This window comes from Mirounga leonina, unplaced genomic scaffold (assembly GCF_011800145.1).
Source record: "Mirounga leonina isolate KUSES-001 unplaced genomic scaffold, KU_Mleo_1.0 Mir_154, whole genome shotgun sequence".
NCBI classification, from domain to species: domain Eukaryota; kingdom Metazoa; phylum Chordata; class Mammalia; order Carnivora; family Phocidae; genus Mirounga; species Mirounga leonina.
In genome coordinates this window covers 41,152,886-41,166,100 of record NW_023270389.1, presented here as the reverse complement: position 1 = coordinate 41,166,100, position 13,215 = coordinate 41,152,886, and the positions used below count along the sequence as shown (strand labels likewise).

The 13,215-nt window shown below is 44.2% G+C and overlaps 1 protein-coding gene across 2 annotated transcripts in view; it reads left to right on the top strand.

Annotated features, from left to right (window-relative positions):
- Positions 1 to 3,450: 3,450 nt before the first annotated feature.
- The window catches only part of STX6 (syntaxin 6), a 46,456-nt gene continuing 36,691 nt past the window's right edge, over positions 3,451 to 13,215 (top strand). The window contains exon 1 of one of the 2 annotated variants that reach the window (XM_035010569.1): positions 3,451 to 3,696. In XM_035010569.1, coding sequence (XP_034866460.1) covers positions 3,662 to 3,696 — 35 coding nt within the window. In that variant the 5' untranslated portion in view covers positions 3,451 to 3,661. The remainder of the gene's footprint in view (positions 3,697 to 13,215) is intronic. The other variant, XM_035010570.1, reaches the window with a different exon arrangement.

Sequence of the window (13,215 nt, the reverse complement as noted above, 5' to 3'; positions counted from 1 at the left end):
TACAGTAGTCAGATTCACAGATGCAGAAAGTAGGATGGTGGCTGTCGGGGGTGGGTGAAGGGGTGAATAGAGAGTTGTTTAATTGGTACAGAGTTTTGTTTTTGCAAAGATGAAAAGAGATCTGGACATTGGTTGAGCAACACTGTGAGTGTACTAACCACTACTGAACTGTATACTTAAAAATGGTTAAGATGGTAAATTTTGTTACTTGTATTTTACCACAAGGAAAACATTTTTAATTACTTTTAAAAAAGGAGTTAGGGTACTTACAGTACTTCGTACTTTCTAAAACGCTTTCGCATACAAATCCCAGTTGATCCTTAAAACAACCTGTAAGGGAGCAGGTTTGGTATTTTCATTCTCATTTTGGAGTAGAAGAGATTCCCTTGTAGGGATGTCATGGCACCCCCACAGCCTTTAGGGGAAAGGGATGGCTCCAGCCTACCCCAGAATCCTTAATGGTAGGATGTGATCCCATACTTTCTGATCCTCATTCTCATCCAATCCGTGGCCTAGTGACCTGTGCCTGGCCCCCAGCAGGCTCCCTCTGTCACTCACTCTCCTAACTTTGCAGACTCACTCAGGGACTGGAGGTTCTCCTGGATGCCCTCTAGGGACTGTACAGAAAACTCAGAGGTGGAGTGGTAGCCTCTTCCAGCAAAATGAACAGAATCTAAGTGTTAACAGTTTGATGAGTTCTAACAAAGCCATATATCTGTATAAGCCACACTCCTATCAGGATAGAAAACATTTCCATCACCTCAGAAAGTTTCCTTTCCCACCCCAAGGCAACTACTGCTTTGATTTTTTATTCCATGAGAACTTTTAATTCTTTTTTTTTTGGCAGGGGGTTGGGAGGAGATGGCTTTTTGCTGAGTATTCTTCCTGAGTGATTGTTTATGCCAGGACCTGGGGCCTGTTAAACTTAAAAAAGAAGTAGCTTCCTTTGTTTCTCCCTCATTTTAATTATAGCTTTCCTTTCCATGGGGCCTGTCTGTCCCACCAATCTGAGGGTCCCTTGAAGGCAAGGGCCAAGCCTATTCGTCTGTGTCCTCAGTGCCTAGCACACAGTAAGAGCGCAACAGGTGCTGGGCACTGTTCTAAGCACCTTTCACACATCAATTCACTTAATCCTTGTAATACTCTATGAGGAAGTTTTTATCATGCAGTCCATTTCACAGATGAGGACAGTGAGAGAGATTTAACAGCTTGCCCAAGACACCATAGCCAGGAAGCAGCAGAATTGGAATTTGAACTTGAGCAATCTGGCTCCAAGTACGGCTGTTAATCAGTATTCTCATCTGCCCCTCAATTACGTGTGTTTGTTGAATGAATAAACAATGATCCTTTTTCGCCTTCCCATCTCAATATGTCCATAGCCAAATTAAATGGTTCTCTCCCCAAAACTTCTTTTCCCCACATCTGACCTCTCTTCCTCCTGGGTCTCAGAGAAACATGGACACTTTCTTTTCTTTTTAAAGATTTTATTTATTTATTTGTCAGAGAGAGAGAGCACAAGTAGGAGGAGCGGCAGACTGAGGGAGAAGCAGGCTCTGGGTGAGCAAGGAGCCGGATGAGGGACTCAATCCCAGAACCCTGGGATCATGGCCTGAGCAGAAGGCAGACGCTTAACCGAATGAGCCACCCAGGCATCCCAGCATCTCCTCCCCAGCCTAATTTACTGCCTACCTGCCTACCTGCTTGTACTCACTAATCTATGTCTTACATTTTCCCTTAAGCTCTTCTTTCTGGCTTACCTCTTAACTCAGCACATGAAACCCAAAGCCACCACTTAGGTGATGGTGAAGGCCCTGATAAGACCTCCCACCAGCCCAGACCACCTAGACATTTTGAGCTCGACCCCCACTCATGACTGCGCGGATGGACCTCTGGAATGACCTACAACTACCTTTACTTCATCATAATACCAAAGTATCTGCCCAAGGAGGAGACTTAGACTCATTTATGTAACATACAACACACGTATAAGTATGTTTCCTTAAAGCACTTGGGTAACCTTATGCACACCTCTACATAGGAACAAGGCTTCCCTATCTAAATATTCATCCTAACCCTAAGCAAAAGGAACCCATTCACCCTCTCTTGGGGAATCAAGGCTTTGGAAGCCATTCCCCGTGATCTCCTTATTTGCTGCAAATACAAGTTTTCTTTGTATGACAACTCAACATGGTTCAGTTTCTGACTCACTAAGGAGCAAACTCACATTGGTTTGGTTGCACCTTTGCAAATGCTGCCCCACTCTTTGGGGGCCTTGGGGTTTACATGCATTATTATTTAACCTTCACGATAATCCACAAGCTAAATATTATTATTCATGTTTTGCAGATGAGAAACCAAATAATAGACTCCAGGTTCAAACAGGGTTTGTCCGGCTCTGAGGACTCTTCCATCTGCACAAGGACTGGTGACTTTAAGCAAGTCATTTAACCTTCACGAATCTCAGATTTCTCAGATTTCTCATTCGTAAAATGGGGATAATAGTGGTAATTACCTCATTATGAGAGCAACTGAGATAACAGCACAGTGCCTGACACACAGTAAGTGCTCAGTGATAATTAGCAATTAAAGTTCACAAAGCCTATAACATACATAGCATGAGAGCTGGCTAACTGTTATGGCCAAAATGCTATCTGGAAGGGCTCTTGAACTACAGCTGGGAAGAAATTGCCACACCCGGCCCCTTCTTAGTCTCTCAAAGGAGTTCTCTCCAGGGAAACACTGTATGCGGTATGAAAAAAATTACCATACTGCTCACTTGCCATCCGGATACACAGCAATAGAAAATACATCCAGTCTAGCGGAGAGCACAGAGAAACTGTCCAGGGTGTGTGACCACAGGCAATCTTGAAATCTCTGAACTTTTGTCATTTACAAACTGGAAATAATACCTTCCCCCCAGGAAAACTGAGATAACGCACATGCAGCCTTTAGGGCATTGCGGAACACATAGTAGGACCTACGTAAAGGAGTTGTACAACATTATCATAGTCAGATAATGTAGTCAGATAATGTATATGAGCGCGCTTTATTGCAAGGACAAGATGGATTTATAAATCATGTTATCAAAATCAAGCGTTAAAAGTACAGGAAAGGTAAAAGGATTGTACAAATCAGGTACTGGTGCGTATCTTGAAAACCTAATTGCCCCCCAGGAGGAAACAAGCAGCTCCGGCCCTGAAGCCTGAGTGGGCAAGGGTGGGAGGAACTCCGGCTCTCGCCCACCCGCCTCCGAGCCCCGCCTCCAGGGTTGCGTGACGCGGCGCCCAAGCCCCGCCGACGGGGGGCGGGGCCGGCCCTGGTCACGTGAGCGCGGGTGCGGAAGTGGTGCAACGGGCGGCGTCTGTGGTTGGCCGAGGCCGCGGGTCCCGGGGGCGGGGTCAAGCCGGCCAGACGCGCCGGGAGGAGCCGGGGGTGGAGGCAGGCGCGGGGGCCGGCGTCAGAGTCCGGGGTTTGGTCTGCGGGGCGATCGAGTGCTGGACCGGTGGCGGTCCCGTGCGCCCCGGCCAGCGCGCGCCAGCAGCTCTGGGTACCCCAGGCCGAGGCGCCGGCGGCTGCGGCAGACCAGTAGGGTGGGCAGAGGGGGGCTCGGAGGGCGCCCTGTGCGCGGAGCAGGCGTGAGGCAGCCGGGGGCTGGGACGCCATGTCCATGGAGGACCCCTTCTTTGTGGTGAAAGGGTGAGTGTCCCCGTGGGCTCCCCTGGAGGAGGACGTGGCCGTGCTGCCAGCCCGCACCTCCCCGCTCTTCTCGCTAGAGGGGGAGGGGAGACAAGTGGAGGCTAGGGAGGGGACAGTGAGGACGGCTTAGCTTGCAGGGCCATGACCAAGCGTCCAGAGACATCCCCTCCGCGTCCTACCTGGACTGTGAAAACCGTGCCCCCGACCAAGCCCCTGGGGAAGGGGATCCCTTTTGGGATGTGCGCGGAGATACAACTTATTTGGGGTTCGAGGGGATCAGCAGCTCTGCAGGTGGGGAGGGAAACACGCGTCCCAGCCCACTCTGGGGCTCTAGTGGAGCACGGGGCCTTACTTCGAAGGAGGGAAAACAGCATCTGGGCAGGAAAAGGGAAATGGCCCTCCTGAGCTTTGTAGTTGGCGTTGATGGGGGTGAGCTCCCATTGTCCATTGAGTTTGGAGCGCCGGCCCGCAGAGTGGTGAGACCACAACACGCCCAGAGGCGTCTGAGCACGTTTGCAGGCTGGGCTGCGGGGGAGCAGGGCTCCGGAAGGCAACTCAATTCAGTGGGGGCGTTTTTACTGAGTAATGTGAGGGGAGGAAAGCAGTCGTTCGAACTCGGCGATGATGTTGGAAGGAAAACAAAATGAAATCAGCCAAACTAAACTTTCCTCAGCTTTCTATTAGCAACTGGGATTTTCCCACAGTGCTAAAGGAAGTGAGTGCTTTCTTTTTAACTCCCTGATTTCATCCAGGCTCTTTGACAGGTTTCCCCCATTTCTTATCCAGCCTTTCAGAACAGAACTGCCTTAACTTATTTTTCCCTATGAGCTGTCCTGACTCCATCTTTGATTGCTCGATTGTTTGGAGATAGAAACTTTATTTGCACTTTGTTATATTATGTTTGTAGCCATTAAACAAATGCAAAAAAAGGTCGATTCTCATGCTGTTGTAACTTGTCAGCTTTATGTTTTAAATGACAGACATAAAAAAATCCGAGAACTACAAAGTTCCCAGATCAGTACTAATAACCACGAAGTGTCCCTTTGCTTGCAACTAGTTGCTGCTAGCTTCCTATTTCTGCTGACCAGTTGCTTGAGTGTGTTTTTTAAGGATTCTCCTCGGAAAATTTACTTGGTACTTTAGGTGAAGTACTTTGTTATCCATGATACGGTAAAATATATTTATATACTTTTTAACATTTTCTTAAAAGGTTTTCTTCTTCATCCTACTTAAAGGTAGATGGGAAAATGCTGAGTTGCAGATTGACTAGTAATATGTGGCTTTCTACCTGGAAAATGTGTTATTTGTTAGAAGGATTAGTTTAGGGGTTAATTTTTAAATGTTAAGGCTGTGTGTCTTTCCCTTGAATGAAAGTTCTTAATGCTTAGGTTGCAAAGGTTATCTCTGGCAGTGGAAACCAGGGATAATCAGAAATTTTTTGTTTGCTTGATTTTTAATGGAATCTGTGAAAATGCTAAATTGCTCTGCCATCTTGGTCTTCTTTTCCTGATAGACCCAATATAGTCTACCAGTGCTTGCTCACTGATTAGATATCACTGCTGTATTGGAACATTGGCCTGGATTCTTCGTTGACTTTTATATCATTTTAGCTCATGTCCTAAGGTGTCTGAAGGAAGAGATTGGCAATACCTTCTGCTGTAGAAGGTAAAGTTAGCCACAAGGGTGTATCCAGACTGTGACAGAGTATCTGGGGAGCCGTGTACCTCTATTTATTAAAAGTATTGAAAATGCATCAAACGATGTGGAAAATTAGATGCCTAAGTTGTGGCCCCTAGCCTAGCAGCTGATGGTTCTGAGAAACAACTCACCCCAAAATTAAGTAGAAATGACAGGTGATAAATTAAGCACTAAAGCAAATGTTACAGAAGATTAAGTGCCCCAGTAGTTCTGAGAAAAGCAACTCATTAGAAATGATTATGATTGGAAAAGCTTTTAGAAGTAGTAGTAGGTCTTGAATTAGGTTATGAAGATGGGTAGAATTGAGATAATTCAGGCCTGTGTCTCATCTGGACTCTTATTAAAGAGTCTCTTAATTGGTCTGCCTGCTTCTAGTCATCTTCCTTTGGTTCTGTTGGGTCAGTGCTATCTAAAATATAATGTGAGCCATATATGCCATTTTACATTTCCTAGTAGCCATGTTAAAAAGTAAAAAGAGGGGCACCTGGCTGGCTTAGTCGGTGGAGCATGCGACTCTTGATCTCTGTGGCGTGAGTTCAAGCCCCACACTGGGCGAGGAGCTCACTTTATTTTTTTTAATTTTTAAAAAATATTTTACTTATTTATTTGACAGAGAGAGAGAGCGAGAGAGGGAACACAAGCAGGGGGAGTGGGAGAGGGAGAAGCAGGCTCCCCACTGAGCAGGGAGCCCGATGTGGGGCTCGATCCCAGGACCCCGGGATCATGACCCGAGCCGAAGGCAGACGCCCAATGACTGAGCCACCCAGGTGCCCCGAGGAGCTCACTTAAAAAAAAAAAAAAGGTAAAAAGAAACTGGTGAAATTAATTTTAATATCATCTTTAATATATTCAAATGTGCAGGTGGTTAATATGAAGATTATAATGGAATAGTTTACTTTTTTGTATTAAGTTTTCATATTTGGAGTATATTTTACACGTAGAGCACATCTTAGTTTGGACACTGAATTTTCACCAGGAATATTTGATCTATATTTAGAGTTCATTAAATTTACAGTTGAGAAAGTAGATTCACATACCCAAACATACTTTAAAATTTCCCAGGAACGGAATTGCATATCGGTTTTTAAATTTAATTGAAATAGAAAAATTAGTTCCTTCGTCATCCCAGCGCATTGCAGGTGTTCCGTAGTCACGTTGGAGCCCACGTTGGGCCGCAGAGGTGCAGCTCTTCTAGAACCCAAGCAGGGCTTCCATGCTTAGCATCAGTTAGTGGCTGCCTGTTGCCTCAGGAATAAAGTCCAAACACTTCATGACCCCCATGATCCCGCGGCCCTTTACCCTCCGCCCACTCTGCCTACCCTCGGCGCAGAGCTCCAGCAAGGCCCAACGAGTGTGTGTGACCACAGTCCTGGTGCTGTTACTCCATGTGCACCCACTCTGCCTGGTTCACCCACTAAGCTTTGAAGATTCAGTGTAAGCATCTGTGTTGCCTCCAGGAAGAGCTACCCTTGGCACTTGTAAAACATGTTATTGCACCTCTTCCTCTGGCTGTCTTTCATTATTAGACTGTGAGCTCTGTGGGTTGGGACTGTTTATTTTTCCTGTATTTCCAGCCCAGCACCTTGAATATACAGCATAAATGTTTTAATTTTTTTTTTTTTAAGATTTTATTTATTTGCGAGAGAGAGAATGAGAGACAGAGAGCATGAGAGGGAGGAGGGTCAGAGGGAGAAGCAGACTCCCTGCTGAGCAGGGAGCCCAATGCGGGACTCCAGGACCATGACCCGAGCCGAAGGCAGTCACCTAACCAACTGAGCCACCCAGGCGCCCTACAGCGTAAATGTTAACTAAATACTCATGGTGCTGGTGCAGGTGGTTAAGGAGTAGTGATTCATGGGTGGGAACTTTGCCAGCAGATGCCCTGAGTTGGGCATTGTGTATTAGAAATGATCAAGGAGAGCATCCCAGGTGGTGTAGGAAGTTTATTTAGGGGAAGTAATAATAATAGCTAACATTTAAAGGACGCAACTCCTATCCAAGCATTTTGTGCTAAGTAAGCACTTTATAAAAATTTTCACTTGATAGGAACAGCTTTGTGATGTGGGTACTAGCCCCATTTTAGAGATGAGGAACTGAGGAAGCCCAGAGGGGTTAAGTTATTTTTGGGGTCACAGCTAATAAGTGGTAGATCCAGGATTCAGATTTGAACTTCCTGATTCTACTCACGCTATTAAAATTTCACAGTACAGGTAGAATTAGGGTCAAGGAGAGTCTCATTTTGAAGCCATTGGAAATTTTTAAATCTGGGAAATGGCATGCAGTTGGGGTTTTTAGGAATACTGATTTGGTAGTACTGTTGGATGCATCAGTGTGAGGAAAGATTTAAAAGGGGACCAGTTAGAAAGCTGTGTTAATCGAAATATGCAGTTCTTAATGCCTGGATGTTTGAGGCTAGTTTTGTGAGGGTTTGACACTATCAACGGCCTGTTCAGAGCAGAATCCCAGGACACGGAGGAGAAAACTACCACAGTGGGGCAGCTGAGCTCTCGGAGTGCATGTGACCCCTACCTGGCCTAGACATTCACAGTGGTATTTACAGCACCAGAACTCGGTCCCTGAAACTCCAGGCCCTCCTGAATCACCTCTGGCCTGCCCTTAACGTGTAGCCTCTCTGGCAGATCCTCTCCGTGTGCTCTCACTGGGTGAGCTGGATTATTCCCATTGTGTCAGGTACTCCCTGTGTATCTGAGCACATCCTGGTCACTCTGGCCCCACTCTCTCCCCTCCCTACAAATGCCTGACCAGACCTTCCTTCAGTCCCGCTCCCACTTGATCATCGTGTCCTATCAGTGCCATCCCTTGGATATTTCTGGAATCTTCTCTCCCTCTCTAGTGATGGTTCGTCTTCCCTAGTGCATGTACTTGTTCTCTCCCACCTGGACTCCTGTAAGCAACTTCTTCAGCAAGCTTCGCACTGCTACCAGATGTGTCCACAGAGACACGATCAGGTCATTTCTCTATTCAGAGTCCTTTATTCTAACATCCTTATTGAGTGTCTGTTTTTGTGTGCTGGGAGCTGAGAGTATAGCCGTGAACAAACAAAATCCCATCCTTATGGAGCTTACATTCTAGGGACAGGAAACAGACAAATAACGTGGTATGTCAGGTGGTGATAAGTTCTATAAGAATAAAGGTGGGTAGGGGCGCCTGGGTGGCTCAGTTGGTTAAGCGACTGCCTTCGGCTCAGGTCATGATCCTGGAGTCCCTGGATCGAGTCCCGCATCGGGCTCCCTGCTCTGCAGGGAGTCTGCTCCTCCCTCTGACCCTCCCCCCTCTCATGTGCTCTCTGTCTCTCATTCTCTCTGTCTCAAATAAATAAATAAAATCTTTAAAAAAAAAAAAAAAAGAATAAAGGTGGGTAAAGAGAAAGGAAAAGTGGATTCTGGGTGAAAATTTTCTTTTTATCTGACTTCAGGAGGCAGTGAAGTTTGGGGACCTGTTTTTTGGTAATCAGGCTGACCCAACGTTGGGATCTTGCCTTTCAGTTACTTGGAGTAACTTTTGGCAAGTTAATTCATCTCTTTGAACCTGTTTGTACAAAATAGCTTAGCAATGTACAAAATTGGCTTAACAATACCTGCTTTATTGGTTATAAGGATTAAATGTGTTAATGCATGTAAATTGCCTAGCAGTTGGAGGCACATATTAAATGCCCAATAAACATTCTCTTTTAAATGTCTGTTTCTATGTTTCCAGCCAAATAAGCTGCTGTCTCTGAGAGGAAAGACCATGTCTTACTGGTTTTTGAGTAACATTTAAACTAATGTTAAACTAATATATGCTTATTTTAGAAAATCTAGGAAACAAAAATATAAAAAGGAGAATAAAAATTTATTGAAATGCCACCATCCAGAAATAATTTGTTAAAATTTTGACATCTTTTTGATCTTTATTTCTATTACTGGTTTTAGGCAATACTTTTCATCAGGTTTTGATCTTTTACTATATATCAGGCACTGTGCTAAGAACCTAACAGTAATTTTTTTAGTCCTTATGAAGTAAGTACTGGTACTTTTTTTTTTTAAAGATTTTATTTATTTATTTGACAGAGAGACAGCGAGAGCAGGAACACAAGCAGGGGGAGTGGGAGAGGGAGAAGCAGGCTTCCCGCCGAGCAGGAAGCTCGATGTGGGACTCGATCCCAGGACCCTGGGATCATGACCCAAGCCGAAGGCAGACGCCCAACGACTGAGCCACCCAGGTGCCCAGTACTGGTACTATTATTATCATTTTACAAATTAAGAAAATGAAACTTAGTAAAAAAAACAAAACCCAAAAACTTCAGGCTTATAAGCTTATAAGTGGAAAGGCCAGGATTTATATATGTGTGTATTATTATTATTGATTAACTGTTTTAGAAATTGGGATCATACTGTATTATAATCTTTTCATCCGTATTTTTTTTCCATTGAGGCATTTTTATTTACACGGATGTATTACATCCCTAGAAAAAGGATCCCAGAAAAATTTTCCCTCCTGTGTGTTTTCGTCTTGCTTCCTCATGGGTTGTGAGAGGTTGACTGATGCCAGAGATTGTTAGTACAATGAAACCAAACTAGTGGGACGGGAGCAGATTCTTCTGCCATTTTTCTAGATCTTCGAGTTGTACATCAGACCTGGGGCTGATCGCCACACACTTGTTTAACCTGCCCATGAGGTTCACAGCAATTGTCCTTGCTCTGTGATCATCAGTGACTTCAAATTCACCAGTGTAACCATGCTTCATCATCACAGTTAGAAACCGGATGATGACTTTGGAGCACGGCCTAATAAGAACCTGGCGTTTGCCTCTTTTCAGTATTGTTCATGCTCTTGAGAGCATCTGCCAGGACATTCGTGTGCATCATTATGGTGACACGGAAGGAGGACGGGAGGGTCGTCTGTATTTTTTTATATCCTTAAAATGTCTCAGTGGGGAGGGCTTTTAATGACTACATTAAATTTTGCCATATAAATGTAATATAAATGATTACCTAGGATGACAGCATATTTCTGAATTTTCACCAGTACCAATAAAGTAGTGGCAAGGAGGATGAATGCCTGACAGGTCTTTATTGCTGCTTCTCTTTATTTCCATAGCCTGTATTCCTGTGGCAAAATTGCAAAATCAGAGAGTAAGCACATTTTCAAAGCTTCTGATGCATATTACCAGATTGCCCTCCAGAATACACCTCTATCCCCCACCCCCACCCATTTCCCCTGATCTCATAACAGTCCTGGGATTCTCATTTTAAGAAATCTTTACTAATTTGTGAGGTGAAAAAAAATGCCATATTTGAATCCTGTTGTTTTCATCTTTGTATTTCGTAGGGACTCATGCGGTGCTTGTTTGATGAGTGCATCCATTTTGAGTTTTGGGTTCTGTATTTTTCCCTGTCTTGTTGGCAACCTTTTAGAATTTGCAACTTCTAATTGAACTGACCAAGAAAACCACAAAATTGAGCATTGGAGTATGAGAGTCTGTTGGTACCAAGCGAGCCTCTCCTGTAGGTAAAAGGCATGAATGTTGTGGCTCTTTAATATTTTGTTGTTTTGGAGGCTTTGTGTGCCTGAGTAAGGATAATTTCCACGTTCTTGGCTGTGGATCAATGTTGAAATAATGGCCTAAGTAAGCAGATGAGCAATATGGTATATGTTATGTTGTATTATTTAACCAGCATTTATATGTGCAGCCTTCTTAACTCTAGATTATGAGTTCCTTGAAGGCAGGCATTGTGCATTTTATTCACATTATTGAGAGAACTGTTTATTGGTATAATCACTGAAAATCATTTGCTTGCAAGGTAATTTTAGTCTAATAAAATGAATGTAAGTCAAATCTCACATTCTACTTTTTAAAATCAGAATCAGATGTTTCACCATAAAGACTTTGCAAACATTTGTTATAAATTTATTGAATGCCTAATACTATATTTGGCTGAAATAGTAGTCTAGTTGGACAACAGTATGTAGATACGTGGAATGTAGGCGAAAGACAATGTGCATTGTGTGTAAGATTTCAGAGTAGAGTTGAGATGTTATGGAGACTGAAAAAAGGAAAGACCCCAGGGGGAATGTTGGTCAAGGGCATTTTAGTGAAGCAAGTAATAGGGTCTCATTCTGACCCTTAAAGGAAATGTCTGCTTTTCATTTGCAGAGATGTAGGGACTCTTGGCTGGGGAAGCAGCGAGCAGAAGTCTAGAGCCAGGAATGAGAAAGGGGAGGATGGGAAAGAGACCTGCCAACTGACACAGATTTTGTTTTAGTGAAGAAATCAGGTTGGATATTAAAGTTGGTCAGTTTGGGGGAGGAAGATATGGAATACCCAGCTGAGGAGTTTAAATTTAATCTGTTTCCTATTGTAAATTCTTAATCAGGAGGCAGTTTTAACTAGCAGGTACTGTTTACTCGCCTATGGGCAAACAGTTGTTAAGGGTTCAAACCCAGATCTTCTGATTCCACAAAGCAAATAGATTTGTCTGAAGGCTTAACAAAGATGGGATTGAATAGGTCTTGGTACTGGAAGGCACCTCACAGTCAGGGTCAGAAGCATTTGAAGCAAACAGCCAAGATGCCTGAGCCCCAGTTCTCCTGTTTGTTCACGAGTGTGGACTAGATATCTTGAAAGTTTCTTCCAGATCTAAAATCCAGTGATTGAGCTTAAGTAGAAGTTGTGCAAGGTGAGAAGTTTAAGAGGCAGAGTGTCTAGACAAATTTGAAACCTTGGAAGCTAGAGGCACTATTGACTGAAAAGGGGAAGTTAGAGAAGGAAGCAGACTTCTTTTCTGCTTTATCTTTTTGTTTGAATACTTGCTTTTTAAAAAATTTTCTTTATTTGTAGGCAGGATAAGATCAGTTTGGTTTTAGGCAAATGGAGTGGTCCTATAGGCAGCTAAAAATATAGGAATTAATCCTGGGTGAGTGACTAGGGTTGGTAATGCAGTTGTGGAGTCATCAGCTGAAAGGGATCTTTTGAACCTGTGGGTATTGATGAGCACCTAGAAGCTATACAGAGTGTTGAGAAACACTAGGACCAAGCGGAGGAAAAGGAACGAGAAAACTGGTAGAAACCAGAAGAGCACAATGACACAAAAACAAAGGAAGTGAGAGTTTCAAGAAAACAGCTATGAAGGCTGTGGTGGCAAGTGTATTGAAGTGAAGATGAGTTCAAGCCCATCGTGACTTTGACCTGCGGTGGCATTGGTAGCAGTAGTCCTATCCCAGGGGGCTGTGGAAGCAGCAGCAAGTTGAGGTCAAAACTGTATGTAACTGTAGGTAACTAAATAGAGTCACTCTTTCCCCCACAAGAGTAATTGCAAAAGGTATCACAGTACAGTTGAATTTGGAGATGACGGTGAGGTCAAGTGAAAGGAGTGTGTGTGGTTTTCCCCTTAAATACAGAAGATGTGAGTATGGAAGTCAGGCAGTAACAAGAGCTCCCCCCTTCCCAAGCACGAGGGATTGGTGGTAGAATGAGGTTGGTAGGATAGGGGGCGGGAGGGGGATATGGTTGCAGAGGCTCGCACAGCCTGGGTTTTTCAGGTTTCATTACGAGAATGGAAACCATCTGCCTTTCCTAGCCTCTCAGTATATTGATGAAACAGGAACCTCTCTGTAAAGAGTCATGCAGAATGAGCGCTGCCTGCCCCAGATACTGGTCTTGGGGCCGACTGTCTTTTTCCAAAGGTGGCCACTCCAGTGTATATCCTGCCCTGTTTGCTTTTCTTAAATTGTGAAGCTGGCGTTCTTCTATCAAGCTGGGCTCCTAGTTCCTTTCCCTGGGACCTGGGCAGACCTTTATAATTGCCTCACCTGACAATG